The following is a 17,558-nucleotide window of genomic DNA, read 5'->3' on the forward strand; positions in this document are numbered from 1 at the left end:
CTGCTGTGAGGGTACTTACGGGTACTTACTATCGCACCAATGCTCCGACGGTGGCGAATACCAACAAGCTGCCACTGCAGAAGCTATCAGGATGAGGAGGAAGAGGAGTCGATCTACCACTTTCTCTGCCCATGTCCGGCGCTTCAAAGAAGAAGGCTCAGATTTCTGGGCTCACGCTTCTTCGACAGCCTGGCAGAGGTTGGGAAGTTGGACGTCTCGCTTCTTCTTGGGTTCATAAGGGAAAACAAGTGGTTCATTGGGGACCACTAGGAGATAATGGGGCTCAACGAATTTGCCGCCAACCTGTACTTACTGAGGGCACTGGCAATGGACAAAAATGTGCAAATGTAATGTAGATATTAATCAAACATTTTTTTAATTTATTTATTGAAAGGTTAAAATTATAATAATAAATTATAATATAGCTATAAAGCCATACCAGCAAGGGCCTTAGGCTTACATTATTCAAAAATTCCCCTATCTCTTCAATACTGCTGTGCAACTCACTTTCTCTATTTTCGCAATACTTGTGAAGTTCCTATCGGAGCAGATCTGTGGCAATCCGTTGGGCTTCTAGAGCAGCCTTGTAAGCGTCCGTAACACTCTTGGGTGGTCTACGGTCTCGTGTATAAATCGCAATGAATTCTAAATTTTGGAAGAGAAAATAATGTTATAAATATGTTTATGTGTGATTTTTGAATGACATGTAAAATTGTGAATACGTTCGTCCTTTTGTCCTGCATTTTTCGAATTTTATTAAAGGTACAAATGGATTGCTGAACTCTAATCCATTACGTAGACTTTTGATTCAGGGCCTATGTTGAAGATGTGAGTGGGAATGATTAATCCACATCCCTTTTGGAATTTCGTTTGTTAACGAAATTGTTGCGATGTTGTGCCATCTTCAGTGTCATTGTAACTGTATTAATCATCTTTTCATCATCGGATGCAGTGATCTCTTATCTTCCAGTGATATCGGCAAGTGTAAATGTTTTGTAGGAAAAATAGCTAAAAACTTTTGCAACTCAACAGTTTGCCAACAAAACAGTTGTATTTTGCTTAATGTTTGACGTATCTTATTTTGAGGGTTGGTGAATATCTCATATTCAAAATTTTCCTACCAATTGTTGTTTGATATTCCTTCTATAGCTAACGTTGCAGGTTTGAGAACAAGGATAAAGTTGATTTGGGATTTTCAATTAGAATTCTCAAACCCATCACAAACATGACCGGAATAGTGTGGAATCAGGACGGGTTTCTTACATGTTTTTTAAGTTGTAGTGAAGTTTGAACAATTTTTAAAAGAGTGTTTGGTCCCTAAATTTATCTACAACTTTTGAGAATCTTTGTTCTGTTGCTTCCTCGGAAAAATTGCTAATTGAAACTTAAACAAAACTTTGTTATATATTATCAGTATTGCATTGTATTCTTCGTATGTTTCTCAATTATAAATTTAACATATTTTATTCATTACTCAATTAATTATACTTTCTAAGAGGTTAGGCCTGCTGAATTGAGTTTTTCTGAAAATTTTTTTTGTTTTTGATTCTTTAAAATGGCGAGCTCAGGCAGTTGACCTCAGATTGAAAAACTGAGGGGACGCGATAATTATGTGCAATGGACGTTTGCAATGTGCACCATTTTAGAGATGGACGAGCTCTGGGAAATCGTTGGAGTCAGTAAGAATTTTGAGGAACTCTCCGAAACTGAACGCAAGGCGAGTGTGCGAGCTCGACGAAAAATTGTCCAAGCTACAATCAATATTTGAAGACAATGGCCTTTCAAGGAGATGCAGTTTACTAACGCAGCTTACAAGTTTTAAATTAGTCGACTGCAGCAATGTTGCTGAATATGTGAATGGCATTGTTTTAACTGTGAATAAGATGAACGCTATCAATTTTAAAGTTTCTGAAGAATGGGTGGGCTCACTGTTTCTTGCTCGACTATCTGACGAATATATACCGATGATTTTGGGTTTGCAAAGCTGTGGAATAGCGATAACTGGAGACTTTGTAAAGACGAAGCTTCTGCAAGATGTTTGTGGAACGGATGGTTCATCAGCATTTTTCGCCAAAAATCTAAGAAGGAGAATAGCTGGTACATTGATAGTGGTTGTTCTGCTCATATGACTGGACGATCTGATTGGTTAAATAATTACACAACCGCTATTTGCAAAGAGGAAATAGAGCCGACAAATAACAAAACGACTAAAGCCACTGGCCAAGGAAGTATGCGGATTAACACGTCAAGCAAGGTATAATGAGCCCTCAGAATTAGTTCCGCTTTCTATTCAATACAATAATTTTTTATTATTATTATTATGATACATTTTTTCTTAATTGAAAAAATGTTTAAATTAGAATAGAATTTCAATTAAGAAAAAATTTATCATAACAATAATAATAATAAAAAATTATTGTTAGGCCTTGAGCTCGATTCGAACCCGCGATCTTAAAATCAGTAGGCCGATATAACAACAAAAATTGTTATATTCAATACATATTTACACACATACAGACCTCACACGTCACGAAATATTAATATCAAATTGCTAAATATGCACGTATGCATTGAATGCACATATTTCTTTATATCGGGCTGACTGATACACTTTGGCCATATACACACATATGTACTCATGTACCTAAATAGGTCATTCCAATATGCTGACTCCACATACAGGAAATATGTACATTTTATTTCGTAAGTATTAGTGTAAATAGGTATAAGTAGAAAATGAACATTTTGTATAAAAGCAGAAGCATTCCCGAAATAAAGAAGAATCACTTTGGTTGATCCAACGAACCACCATCATTGAAGTTTATTTGGATGATCTTATTACAAAGGGTTTCGAAGAGTTTGTTGATATCGGAAAAGCTCTACATGTTGCAGAACTTGCAACTAATCTACTTTCAGTCAGCGAGACGGTTTTTAAGGGAAACAAAGTGGTTTTTTATGACAATGGCTGTACAATTAAAAAAAAAGGAAAAGTTGTAGGCGTAGCTGAAAAGGTAAATAGTATGTATAAGCTTCAACGTACAACATCGCGCATGAATAATACAATGACAGCAAACGCTACGGCCTCGTACGAATTATGGCATAAGCGCCTTGGACACCTAAATTCGGACGCAATAGGTTTATTAAGAAACGGCATGGTGCATGTCGTTGATTTCACATCAGAAAAAACTCTTGGTGTGTGTATTCCGTGTGCGAAGGCGAAGCAGCGAAGAAATGTTTTTCCGAAAGAAGGTCATCGGACAAAGGAAAAGTTAGCATTGGTACATAGTGATATATGTGGTCCAATGGAAATCGAATCACTCAGTGGTGGCAAATATTTTGTGGCGCTTGTTGATGATTTTTCGAGAAGGTTTTCGCTAGGTTCATCAAATCAAAATCAGATGTGACACAAGTTTTCAAGGAGTTCAAGCTGTTAAATGAAAAACAAACAGGGTGCAGAATTAAAATTATCAGAACTGATAATGGTAAGGAGTAGTTGAACAACGAACTGAGCGCAGAATTAAAGAGAGAAGGTATTCAACATCAAACTACCGTTGCATACAACCCTGAGCAAAATGGGGTTGCAGAGCGCATGAATCGGACGCTGGTGGAGAAGGCTATATCTATGTTGGCACAAGGGAATCTACCGAAGCAATTTTGGGCAGAGGCTGTCAACACTGCTGCGTATTTGGTTAACAAATCTCCACATTCTATTCTGGCGTGTACCCCGGAAGAACTATGGCCAGGTAAAAAACTTGACTTATCAAATTTGAAAGTTTTCAGCAGTCTTGCCCTTGTTCATATTCCTAAACAGAAATGCCAGAAGTGGGACTATAAGTCAGAAGAACAAATTTTTATTGGCTATGCAGAAGACTCTAAAGGACATCGAGTTATGACTTCAACTACAAACAAGTTGATGTCAGCCGAGACGTAATTTTTATACTCAGCTGAGCAGAGCTCACAGAGTATATTAATTTTGTTCGCATAATGGTACTCCGTAACGGCATAAACTAATCGAAATAGATATAGACTTCTATATATCAAAGCGATCTGGACGAAAAAAGAAATTAATTTAGCCATGTCCGTCCGTCTGTCCTTAAACACGATAACTTGAGTAAATTTTGAGGTATCTTAATGAAATTTGGTACGTAAGTTCCTGGGCACTCATCTCAGACCGCTATTTAAAATGAAGGAAATCGGACTAAAACAACGCCCACTTTTTCGATATCGAAAATTTCGATAAACCGAAAAAGTGCGATAATTCATTACCAAAGACGGATAAAGCGATGAAACTCCGTAGGAAGGTTGACCTTATGACGAATACAAAATTAGTAAAATTTTGGACAACGGGCGGGGCCCGCCCACTTTTAAAAGAAGGTAATTTAAAAGTTGTTCAAGCTGTAATTTCGCAGTCGTTGAACATATCATGATGAAATTTGGAAGGAACGTTACTCCTATTACTATATGTATGCCTATTAAAAATTAGCAAAATCGGAGAACGACCACGCCCACTTTTAAAAAAAATTTTTTTAAAGTCAATTTTTAACAAAAAATATCTTTACAGTGCATATATAAGTAAATTATGTGAACATTCAACTTCAGTAATGATATGGTGCAACAAAATACAAAAATAATATACCTTTACTAAAATTAGTTCACGTACATATCTGAACTCACTTTATCTTAGTATTAAAAATGGGCAAAATCGGACTATGACCACGCCCACTTTTCCGATATCGAATATTTTGAAAAATGAGAAAAATGCCATAATTCTATACCAAATACGAAAAAACGAATGAAACATGGTGATTGCATTGGTTTTTTGACGCAAAATATAACTCTAGAAAAAACTTTGTAAAATGGGTATGACACCTACCATATCAAGTAAAAGAAAAGGCAGGGCGAAATCAAAAGCCCTTGGAATCATATAAATAATCTAGCCGTACCCGACAGATGATGTTCTTGGTCACCCTGGTCCACATTTTGGTCGATATCTCGAAAACGCCTTCATATATACAACTAAGGGCCACTCCCTTACAAAACCCTCTTTAATACCTTTAATTTGATACTCATATCGTACAAACACATTCCAGGGGTATCCTAAGTTCATTTTCTTACATGGTGATTTCCCCTTATTTGACAAAGAATGGAGGAATATAGTTTCAAAAAACGTCACCCTTGGTCTACAATTTGGTCGATATTTCCCAAACGTATGTGAAATGGAATTAAAAGCCACTTATAAACCATCTACGAAACCCTCCGAAACCAACACAGCTATAATTATACTCAGATGAGCAGAGCTCACAAAGCTCTCAGCTGAGTATGTAATGTTCGGTTACACCCGAACTTAGCCTTCCTTACTGGTTGAAGAACAAACTTTCTATCACGGTGAAAGGAGTCGAACTCAACATTGGATTCGAATTCATATAGAAAATACTGTCGTCGATAGAAAATCCAATCAAGGGGAGTTTTCTGAAGGAACAGTTGAAACCGAAATGAATTGCGAACAACCTTATGCTGGAGAATCTTTTTCAACTGCCTTCGGTGATGATAGTGAATGGGGTGACCATCAATATCGAGGAAAACGATAATGAAGTGGGGGATGAGCAGCTAAGAAATCAGACAGAAAGATTTAGTCCAAATAAGCAAGTTGAACTTCGACGTTCAGACAGATTGAGGCAAAACCAGAACTCTGTCTGTTTATTTGGTACTAATTGTAAGAAGTATTTGTACAACGATCTGAGCTGAGAATTAAAGAGAGCAGATATTCTGATTATAATTCGAGTGGGGGTGTTAGAGTACGAATATTTTGTAACAAACTCTTTGTTATATATTATCTGTATTACATTTAATTCTGCGTACGTTTCTCTATTATAAATTTAACACATTTTATTCATTACTCAATAAACTGTACTTTCTAACAGTAATAGTATTTGCGCTGCTGGACTGTTCCCTTTTCTGCTATGCTACCGAGGGCTTCCACAAAATAAATTTAATCTTTATTACCTATCAATTTGATCATTGATGCATTGAAAAATAGTTAGTGTTTGAAAAATTAATAAAAATGTATTTTATTTGATTTGATTTTTTGAAAAAAATTAATAGAAATATTTTGTAAAAAAAAAATTTTATTGAATATTTTGTAAAAAATAAATTTTATTAAATTATTAAAAGAATCAGCAGAAAAAAATTGTATAAAAATAAGTAACTAAAAAAATTTTATTAAAAAATAATCCAAAAAAGTGTATTTAAATCAAATTAAAAAATTTGTAAGAAAATTAGCAATTAAATTAATAAATTATTAATATAAATGTTTTTAATACAAAAAGAATTGGTAAAGAGTAAAAAAAATTTAAAAACTTATAAAACTTGTTAATAAAAAGAAAAATAGAAAATATTTTGATAAAAACTTGATTTAATTAAAACTAGTACAGAAATTTGATAAAAAAGAATACGAAAAACAACTTTTTTTATTTAGAACTAGTAAAATAAATAAACCAAGAATTTTTTGGAAATAATTAGTAAACAAAAATAAGTATTTTTTTGAAATGAGTATAAAAAATAAAAAAGTAATTAGTAACAAGAACAAAAAAATTTTAAAAATTCATAAAATTTTTGAAAATGGAACAAAATAGAAAACTTGATTTCATTAAAGTAAGTAAAGAATATTGGTAAAAAAAAGTTATTTAAAATAAGGAAGAAATAATTTAGAAAAAATAATAATTAGGAACAAGTAAGGAGGGCTAAGTTCGGGTGTAGCCGAACATTACATACTCAGCTAAGCGCGCTTTGAGCTCTGCTCATCTGAGTATAATTATAATTGCGTTGGTTTCGGAGGGTTTCGTAGATGGTTTATAAGTGGTTTTTAATTCCATACCACATACGTTTGGGAAATATCGACCAAATTGTAGACCAAGGGTGACGTTTTCTGGAAATATTTTCCATCATCCTTTGTCAAATAAGGGAAAATCATCATGTAGACAAATGAACTTAGTGTAACCCTGGAATGTGTTTGTATGACATGGGTATCAAATGAAACGTATTAAAGAGTATTTTGAAAGGGAGTGGGCCTTAGTTGTATAGGTAAAGGCCTTTTCGAGATATCGACCAAAATGTGGACCAGGGTGACCAAGAACACCATCTGTCGGGTACGGCTAATTTATTTATATATGTAATACCACGAACAGGAATCTGCCATGATTCCAAGGGCTTTTGGTTTCGCCCTGCAGAACTTTTTAATATTCTTCTACTTAATATGGTAGGTGTCACACCCATTTTACAAAGTTTTTTCAAAAATTATATTTTGCGTCAAAAAACCAATGAATCACCATGTTTCATCCGTTTTTTCGTATTTGGTATAGAATTATGGCATTTTTTCATTTTTCGAAATTTTCGATATCGAAAAAGTGGGCGTGGTCATAGTCGGATTTCGCCCATTTTTAATACCAAATTAAAGTGAGTTCAGATAAGTACGTGAACTAAGTTTAGTAAAGGTATATCGATGTTTGCTTAAATTATTGTGTTAACGGCCGAACGGAAGGATAGACGGTCCACTGTGTATAAAAACTGGGCTTGGCTTCGACCGATTTCACCCTTTTTCACAAAAAACTTTTATCGTTATAGAAGCTATGCTCTTACTAAATTTCGCAAGGATTGGTAAATTTTTGTTCGACTTATGGCATTAAAAGTATTCTAGACAAATTAAACGAAAAAGGGCGCAGCCGCGCGCATTTTGAAATTTTCATTTATTTTAATATTATGCGGCACCATATATTACTGGAGTTGAATGTTGAAATAATTTACTTATATACTGTAAAGATAATAAATTTTTTGTTAAAATTTTTCTTTAAAAAAAGTTTTTTAAGTGTGCGTGTTCGTCATCCGATTTGGCTAATTTTTATTCAGAAGAAACATAGTAATAGGAGTATCGTTCCTGCCAAATTTCATCATGATATCTAAAACGACTGCGAAATGACAGCTTGAACAACTTTTAAATTACCTTCTTTTAAAGGTGGGCGGTGCCACGCCCATTGTCCAAAATTTTACTAATTTTGTATTCTACGTCATAAGGTCAACCCACCTACCAAGTTTCTTCGCTTTATCCATCTTTGGTGATGAATTAGCGCACTTTTTCGGGTTTTCAACATTTTCGATATAACTGGGATTGTTATAGTCCGATTTCGTCCACGTCCTGTATGTGAGAGAGTCGTATTAGCGTGTGCTCATATATCTTCTTTACTGCCTTTATAGCATACAGAATGAGAATAAGTCGGCTGAAATAACTTTTAGTAAAATAAGACATTGTCCAAAAAATTTAAGATTCGAAAAGGTTTTCACTGGTACTGATTTTCTACCAATAATAAAAGCGCTTCTATTTATACTTATATCCCTCAAATGATCTTGCAGACTATTCACTTTCGGTGACGAACATGCATAATAGGAGCCTGGTCTGGCGGTGTTCGGACAAAGACACAAATCTAGCGGTGTTCGGATATAGACACAAATCGAAATTCTTACTCAAAACAATAATTACTAACCGGCGTGGTATGACCCCGATGGTAAATCCTGGCATCCATAGATGATGAGATAATTGGCGCATTCAGGACCTAGAACTTTGTACTCAAACTTTTTGAGATCAATCCTTATAGTTCTGAAATCAGAACTGGAAGCTGCAAAATATAAATACAAGTTATACTTTAAATTTCTAGAAAGATATTATTATAATAACATACCGCCTACATCATCTTTAACTCGAAATGCTCCTTCCGGACCGGATTGAAGTATTCCATGTGGAATATAGTATCCGCTAATAAATGTGAAAAATATGTGTTAAACTGCTGTATATATTTTCAAAGTAAACAACAAGAAGAGTATGTGAACGCTACTATATCACTAACCAGATTAAAACACAGCAACACCGCGGACGCTCAGTGGCATAGTGAGGTTTTCTGGCGCCCGGGGCAAAATATTTTTTTACTAGTTTGTAACAAAAATAAGTGCAAAAAGGTAGAGTTCATTTTAATGCAATTGGTTTGTTTTGAAAAGTTCAGATTTTGTGAATTTTAAAGTTTTTTAATAAATTTTTTATTATTCATTTTGTGTTTGCCGAGTCATTGTGCATTTTTGTTTTTGTTGCAGTTTTGATTGGCTTTTTTATACCTTTCATGAAAATGAAATGGTATATTAATTTCGTCACGAAACCCAAATTGTAAGTCCTTAAAGGAAAATAGATAGACCCACCATTAAGTATACCGAAATAATCACGATGAAGAGCTGAGTTGATTTAGCCATGTCCGTCTGTCCGTCTGTCTGTTTGTATGCAAACTAGTCCCTCAATTTTTGAGATATCTTGATAAAATTTGGTGAGCGGGTGTATTTGGGTGTCCGATTAGACACTTGTCGGAACCGGCCGGATCGGACCACTATAGCATATATCCTCCATACAACCGATTTTTCAGAAAATGAGGATTTTTGTCATATCTTACTCAATTTAACAGATTGAAGCTTCAAACTTCGCCATATAATTTCGTATATTGCACATATTTTTGCCTGAAAAAATTGATTAGATCGGTCGTATATATAGTATATATCCTCCACAACCGATTGTTCAGATAGAAACTTTTCGTAATTACTGCCCTATTTTAAGAGCTAGAGGCTTCAAATTTCAACGAACGCTTACGTATATAGCATATATTGTTGTCTGAAAAAATCATAAAGGTCGGTGGTATATATAGTATATATATGGTGGTATATATAGTATATATATATATATTTTCGCAATTTTAGCCCCATTTTAACAGCTAGAAGCTCCAAATTTCACCGAATGCTTACGTATATAGTATATATTGTTGTGTCAAAAAATCATAGAGATCGGTGATATATATAATATATATATGATGATATATATTGTATATATATATTTTTTTGCGATTTCGGCCCCATTTTAACAGATAGAAGCTTAAAATTTCACCAAATGCTTACGTGAATAGCATGTATTGATGTCTGAAAAAATCATTGAGATCGGTGGTATACATAGTATATATCTCATACAACCGATTGTTCAGATAAGAAACTTTGCGCAATTTCTTCCCCATTTTAACAGCTAGAAGCTTCAAATTTCACCAAATGCTTACGTGTATATATTGATGTCTGAAAAAATCATTGAGATCGGTGGTATACATAGTATATATATAATACAACCGATTGTTCAGATAAGAAACTTTGCGAAATTTCTGTCCCGTTTTAACAGCTAGAAGCTTCAAATTTCACCAAATGCTTACGTATATAGCATATATTGTTGTCTGAAAAAATCATAGGGATCGGTGGTATATATATTATATACTTTATATAAACTGTCATTTTTGCCCCTTTTTTACGGTTAGAAGCTTCAAAATTCATCAAATTTCATCAAATAGTTACGTTTACGTCATATGTTTTTGAAATGTGTGATTCGTAGTCATAGTTTTTACATGCAGATCACAAAAAACGCGAAGCTGTGCATCCTCACACATAGTACTTACCTATTTTTTATTTTATATTTATCTTAAAAATCGTTTAGATATGTTCAAATTTCACCAAATGTTTACGTATATGGCATATATTGTTGTCTGGAAAAATCATAGGGATCGGTGGTATATATATTATATACTTCATATAAACTGTCATTTTTGCCCCTTTTTTACGGTTAGAAGCTTCAAAATTTATCAAGTTTCATCAAATAGTTACGTTTACGTCATATATTGTGGAAATACGTGATTCGTAGTCATAGTTTTTACACGCAGACCACAAGAAACCTGAAACTTTGCATCCTCACACAAAGTACCTACCTGTTTTTTATTTTATATTTATCTTAAAAATCGTTTAGGTATGTAGATCTGTTCACAATATATTTCTTATCTTATACATCAGATTATTCGGAGATTACGAACGGGATAAGATTATTGTTCAGCCCCATTCATGAAAGGTATGAAGTCTTCGGCACAGCCGAAGACAGTCCCGTTCTTACTTGTTTCACCTTGCAATTGTTTTTGTACGCACTCTTTTTGTTTTCTAGCTATTTACCATTTACCGTCTTCTCAGCTGTTTGCGTCGCTATTTAAGTGTCAAGTGACAAGTGACTCTAAAAGTGCTAGCTACCGCTAAGCACCCAAACTTTCAGAGTTGCTTTTATATATGACTTTCTCATTCTCAGTGCTTTTTCAACTGTTTTTTTCTTTTTAATTTACAAATATAACTTTACTTTTTCTGTATTCTTATACTAGTCTATTTTTATTATCTTTCTATAAAAACTTACTTGAATTTTCAAAAACTTTCAGGTGAAAAGCGAATCCGAACGTTTTGTCTCTTACTAGCTTTGCGATGGGCTCACCCATGGAAAGTGCGCGGGACTAACGGCTAGAGTTGTTGACACTGTCAGTGATGGGGAGACGGGAGTACTTTGGTCATGCGCTAAATGCAGATCAACTGAAATTGACCTGTTTAAACTGTTTAGGCAAAAAACGAAATGCGTTTTCTGAAATTGTTAAAGAGTTTTCCATAATCACAGAAAAATTCAATCAATACGATAGTTTGTTTAAGTCTTGAAAGTGTTTGGATGAGTTACCGCATTGCTTAAATAGAAATAGAGACAACCGCGATAATAAACAAAAGCGCTCTGACGATTCGCTTAACGTTTTGAATCTTAATCCTGCACAGAACAATTATCCTCCGCAAGTGGAGCTCACAAACTTGGCTTCCCCTAATCCGCAAGCCACTTCTGAGGTCGCGGAAAACATCTTGGAGTCTAAAACTGTATCTTCTGAAACTGTAATTTCTCAATCTGTGGCTTCTTATTCAGAAGCACCGGCTAAGAAACGGTTTGTAGTCCCGCTCAAAAAATCGATTTTTGTATCTCGCTTTGAAAAATACACTTCCGGTTAGGATATCAAGTCTTATTTATGTCACTTCGAAAATTAAGGCTGACGGCATTGACTTTAAGAAAATTTATATTTAATTACGAAAGAAACGTTTCTTCATTTAGAATTGATGCCTATTCAAAAGATTTCGATAAACTTTGGACAGCTCATTTCTTGCATAAGACTATTGAGATTACTCAAAATATAGCAAAAATTCCTCCTCAAAGTTCCGATCCAAAAAAACTTTATTTAAAATCATTCAGCGCGGCATTCATATGGCTGAGTGGTTAAAGGCATCTGCCTTTACACTGGTATGAATGTTGGAGATTCGAGTTCAATACTTAGTTCCCGAGAAGCTAGCTGATGAAGAAGTGAAATTCAGAAACATGTCTTAGTAACCATCGCCGTTTGTAAACATTGCAATTTTTCTCTAACTAGAGTTCGCCCAGTGGTCGAAATTCAACCACAGGAAAGGAAAGCACAGGAAAGGAAAGGAAAGGAAGGAAAATCAATGGAAGGGAAATGAAAATAAAAGAAATGAAAGAAAAGAAAAGTAGAGGAATGGAAAGGAAAGTAAAGGAAAGGAAAGGAAAGGAAAGGAAAGTAGAGGAAAGGAAAGGAAAGGAAGGAAAGGAAAGGAAGGAATATGAATGGAAGAGAAATGAAAGTAAAAGAAAGGAAATAGAAAGAAAATTAAAAGAAAGGAAAGGAAAATAAAGGAAAGGTATTGAAAGGAAAGGATAGGAAAGGAAAGGATAGGAAAGGAAAGGAAAGGAAAGGAAAGGAAGGGAAGGGAAGGGAAAGGAAACGAAAAGAAACGAAAGGAAAGGAAATGAAAGGAAAGGGAAGGAAAAGAAAGGAAAGGAAAAGAAAAGAAAGGAAAGGAAAGCAAAGAAAAGAAAACAAAGGTAAGCAAAATAAAAGAATAGAATGGAAAAGAAAGGAAAGCAAAGGAGAGAAAAGAAATAGACTTGATGCATGATCAGCTATGAATTTTTGTTTAATTTTTATTGTGTACAAAGCAACTCCTCGGCCATGCTCACGATTCAGCATAGTACACAAAAAGCAAGTACACACACACAGCGTGTCTATAGTATGAATAAGTGCATGTGTAGTGGTGTGACTTTTATGTTAAATTTTTTATATTAAAATGATTTTCCAAATTTTTTTTATTTATGGATAACAGTTCAGTTCAAAATTTCCTATCAATACATGTATAATTTGTATGCCATAGAATTATAGTTTAGCAGAAAACGGTTCCACATTTTTTCATCTTGTCTATTTATATATAAGATATCAATTAAACAAACCATTGTATAAATCAATATGAGCAAGTGAGGCTAATTATATACTGTAACGAATTTTAGGGAATTCCGCTTATTTGCAACCTTCTTCTAACGTTCGTATTGCTACACTGTTGAAAAAAAAACTAAAATATTCAATAATGCAAAATGGTCTTTATTAGACTACTTTGAAAATACTTCACAATAACACTTATACTTCGCAACTGATAGCGTGCTTAAATCAAACTGATTCTCATCAGCTTGTGCTGCTTTTATACTCTTTGGTTTCCTCGTTCGCATACTTCTAAGCGTTTCTTCTTCTAGAATTTACTACTTAGTTACCAGCTATTAAATTACCAGCTATAAACTACATATGCATATTTATAGCTTCTCGCATAGCAATATGCGCGTGTTTATGTGAGTAATACTTCCACCAATGATTACATACTTTTGTGAGTATCTGAGATATACGCATGTATTTGTGCGTATCTCTCCGCTGCTTGTATGTGCATATGTGTAGACATAATGATTGATTTGTTTATGTACATACACGTGACTGCTTAGTATCGACTTAGAGATGATAGTATCTCTTAGTGTTGCTAATATTCGCCACACTGCCCTCCACCTAAGTCCGATCATCCCGATCAGACAAATCTCTCGATCTAACCGCTGCTAGCATCTCCAAATGAACCACCCATCTATTTCGTGGTTTCCCAATGGTTTATATGCGGTAGATGGCATCACTGATCTTCTTCACAACTTTGTACGGGCCCTTCCCAAGTACACCAAAATTTTGATGGAACACCTTTCCTCCGGTGAGGGTTGTATAGCATTAGGAAATCTCCCTCCCGGAAACCTTCCGAATTATTGTTCTTGTCGTACCTGTGTTTCATCATAGTACTCAATATCCTGATTCGTTCCCTCACACTCTGTTGTTTGGCCAATGAATTACTTCGTAGAGCTTGCGCTTGACGGATTGGCTTTGCATAATCAGTATCGTTCCGACGTTTCACAAAAGTAGTGTGCCCTGGCTTGAAACCACCCTTGCATTCTTTCTGCGCAATTCTTTCCTTCGTTTTACTGCGTCCATTTGGGTTTGTCAATGCCAGTGTTTCTCTCGCAGATATCTTTGATTTTGCTTTGTTTGGCCCATTTTTTCCATCAACCTTTACCTTTGACTTTCGTGGTCTTTGTCGAGTCTTCTCCACCAGTACTCGATTACTGCTGAACCCTTTCTCCAAAATGAAGTTGAGTGGTACATCCTGGCTCTTATAACGCATAATCCTTCTCTGCATATCGATCCTGATGTCATGGTCAACTAAGAAGTCCACTCCCAATATGACTTCATCAACAATCTCCGCCACAACGAATTTGTGTAGAACCATGACCTTCCCAATTAAGACTTCACAGATCACTTATTCCTGGACTTGGTTATGCTTGGTTATGGTTTTACAGGCTTTACTCTCCTGTTGACCAAATCAGATCGAATCAAGGAATGAAATGCGCCCGTATCTACAGTCAGTACACGTTCTTTGCCATCCACATTCCCTCTGAAGGTAAGACTGCTTGATTTCCTCTCAATTTGCGACACAGATATCACCGGACATTCAATAGCTAGAGCTAGCTCCCGATCTCTACATCTTACTCGCTCTTGCTCATCCCCTCCAGCTTTGTAATTAAGACCACCAATGCTACTGAAACCACTAGGATCAAGATCGCAATGACGTGCAATGTGACCGGGCTTCCCACATTTGAAGCATTTGATAACTCTTTCACTCCGCTTTTGCGATCTTTTCAGCGCCTCCAATATTGTGTTTACGCAGTCTGGCCTTTCTACCTCCACACGGCGTGCTTTGAACGCTGGCTTACACAGAAGCGATGCTATTTCCTGAATCAGAGCATGTGATACTGTTTCCGTGAATGGAGGTTTCGCTCGCTTCGTTTCCAAGTCCTGTATGCCATTTATAAAACTCTGAATCTTTACCCTTTCAGTGTATTCCACGGGTGCGTCTGCATTTGAGAGATGAGCCAATCTTTCAACACCCGACGCAAATTCCTGCAAGGTCTCATTCGCCTTTTGGTAACGGTTTTGTAGCTCAATTTGGTATATCTATTACCCATGCTCGCTTCCATAACGTCTCTCGAAAGCGGCCATCAATGCTTCATAACTGTTCCGCTCGTACTCTGGAATAGTCTGTCGTTCAAAATTGGTCGAAATGGGATGGAATACCCCATATATAGATTTGAAAAACAGGTGCTCAAAGGCACATGCTCGTACAATGAACCATTGCAAGCCTGGTTTACTAAAGAGCTAAAAGCTTTAAAAAATAAAAAATCACGTTTATTCAAATTATATAAGAAAACCGGTTTAGATTCTGATTATGCACAGAACGCTATTTTCCGGCATAAGTACTTTGATCTTAATACAAAGTGTTATAAAGTTTACATATGTAAAGTCAAGAGAAACATTATTTGCAACCCGAAATCTTTTTATGATTTCGTAAATTCAAAACGCAGAACTAATGTGTTTCCTTCTGACATGAAGTTTAGAAATAGCATTTCCAGCGACAATCAAGAGATTGCAAACTTCTTCGCTCAATTCTTTCACTCTAATTACTCTGCTGTGATTGATACATCACCTACAAATTATCCATATTCGCTCCATTCTAGTAACTCAATATACGCTCCACATTTGCTTCCTGAAGATGTTCTATTACATATAAAGACCTTAAAAGAATCCTTCAAATACGGCCCAGATTTGATCCCAACATGTTTTTGTTGAAACTAATTAACACAATACAGATCTGGCATCACCATGTCGTATAGATTAAATTGTCTCCACTCTATACTGTGTCTATTTTTCGCCTTCTTCTTCTGGTGAATTATAATAAAGGAGAACACATTGAATTTAGACTCTGCGTTTCACTGCGACTTATATGGAATCCATCACAGTTTTCTTAAAAAATGTGCGGAAAACATTTACCAACCCCTCACTGATATGTTCAACCTCTCTTTAAAAAATAGCATTTTCCCGACGGCTTGGAAGGAATCTTTTCTTATCTCACTCCATAAAAAAGGAAGCAAGTCGTCTATTGAAAACTATCGTGGAATAGCAAAGCTCTCCGCTATCCCTAAGCTTTTCGAAGCAGTCGTTACTAATCACCTTACATTTTCGATCTCTATATTGATAGATAGCTCTCAGCATGGCTTTTATAGAGGCAAATCAACCACAACCAATTTGTTATATACACTGATTTCAGCAGAGCATTCGACAAAGTACGCCACTCATTACTTGTTTATAAACTCGAATTGCTTGGCTTTCAACCTGGCTGAACACGCTGGATCTCCTCCTATCTTTGCGGCAAAACTCAAAGAGTAATTTTTAAAAACATTTGTTCGAATGTCATCGGTATTGACCCCCCAGTGTCTCATGGTAGCCATCTTGGTCCGATTCTGTTTTTATACTCAGTTGAGCAGAGCTCACAGAGTATATTAAGTTTGATTGGATAACGGTTGGTTGTACATATATAAAGGAATCGAGATAGATATAGACTTCCATATATTAAAATAATCAGGATCGAAAAAAAATTTGATTGAGCCATGTCCGTCCGTCCGTCCGTCCGTCCGTCCGTCCGTCCGTCCGTCCGTCCGTTAACACGATAACTTGAGTAAATTTTGAGGTATCTTGATGAAATTTGGTATGTAGATTCCTGAGCACTCATCTCAGATCGCTATTTAAAATGAACGATATCGGACTATAACCACGCCCACTTTTTCGATATCGAAAATTTCGAAAAACCGAAAAAGTGCGATAATTCATTACAAAAGACCGATAAAGCAACGAAACTTGGTAGATGAGTTGAACTTATGACGCAAAATATAAAATTAGTAAAATTTTGGACAATGGGCGTGGCACCGCCCACTTTTTAAAGAAGGTAATTTAAAACTTTTGCAAGCTGTAATTTGGCAGTCGTTGAAGATATCATGATGAAATTTGGCAAGAACGTTACTCTTATTACTGCATGTACACTTAATAAAAATTAGCAAAATCGGAGAAGGACCACGCCCACTTTTAAAAAAAAAAATTTTTTAAAGTAAAATTTTAACAAAAAATTTAATATCTTTACAGTATATAAGTAAATTATGTCAAAATTCAACTCCAGTAATGATATGGTGCAACCAAATACAAAAATAAAAGAAAATTTAAAAATGGGCGTGGCTCCGCCCTTTTTCATTTAATTTGTCTAGGATACTTTTAATGCCATAAATCGAACAAAAATTAACCAATCCTTTTGAAATTTGGTAGGGGCATAGATTTTATGGCGCTAACTGTTTTCTGTGAAAATGGGCGAAATAGGTGATGCCACGCCCAGTTTTTATACAC

At 35.4% G+C, this 17,558-nt stretch overlaps 1 protein-coding gene across 1 annotated transcript in view; it reads right to left on the reverse strand.

Annotated features, from left to right (window-relative positions):
* Positions 1-353: 353 nt before the first annotated feature.
* Positions 354-17,558, reverse strand: part of LOC137240932 (uncharacterized) — a 48,143-nt gene continuing 30,938 nt past the window's right edge. Inside the window, exons 4-6 of the mRNA XM_067767932.1 lie at positions 8,730-8,803; positions 8,535-8,666; positions 354-645 (exon numbers count right to left, since the gene is read on the reverse strand). Coding sequence (XP_067624033.1) covers positions 539-645; positions 8,535-8,666; positions 8,730-8,803 — 313 coding nt within the window. The 3' untranslated portion in view covers positions 354-538. The remainder of the gene's footprint in view (positions 646-8,534; positions 8,667-8,729; positions 8,804-17,558) is intronic.

Source organism: Eurosta solidaginis, chromosome 2, assembly GCF_040869045.1.
Source record: "Eurosta solidaginis isolate ZX-2024a chromosome 2, ASM4086904v1, whole genome shotgun sequence".
Classification (NCBI taxonomy): Eukaryota; Metazoa; Arthropoda; class Insecta; order Diptera; family Tephritidae; genus Eurosta; species Eurosta solidaginis.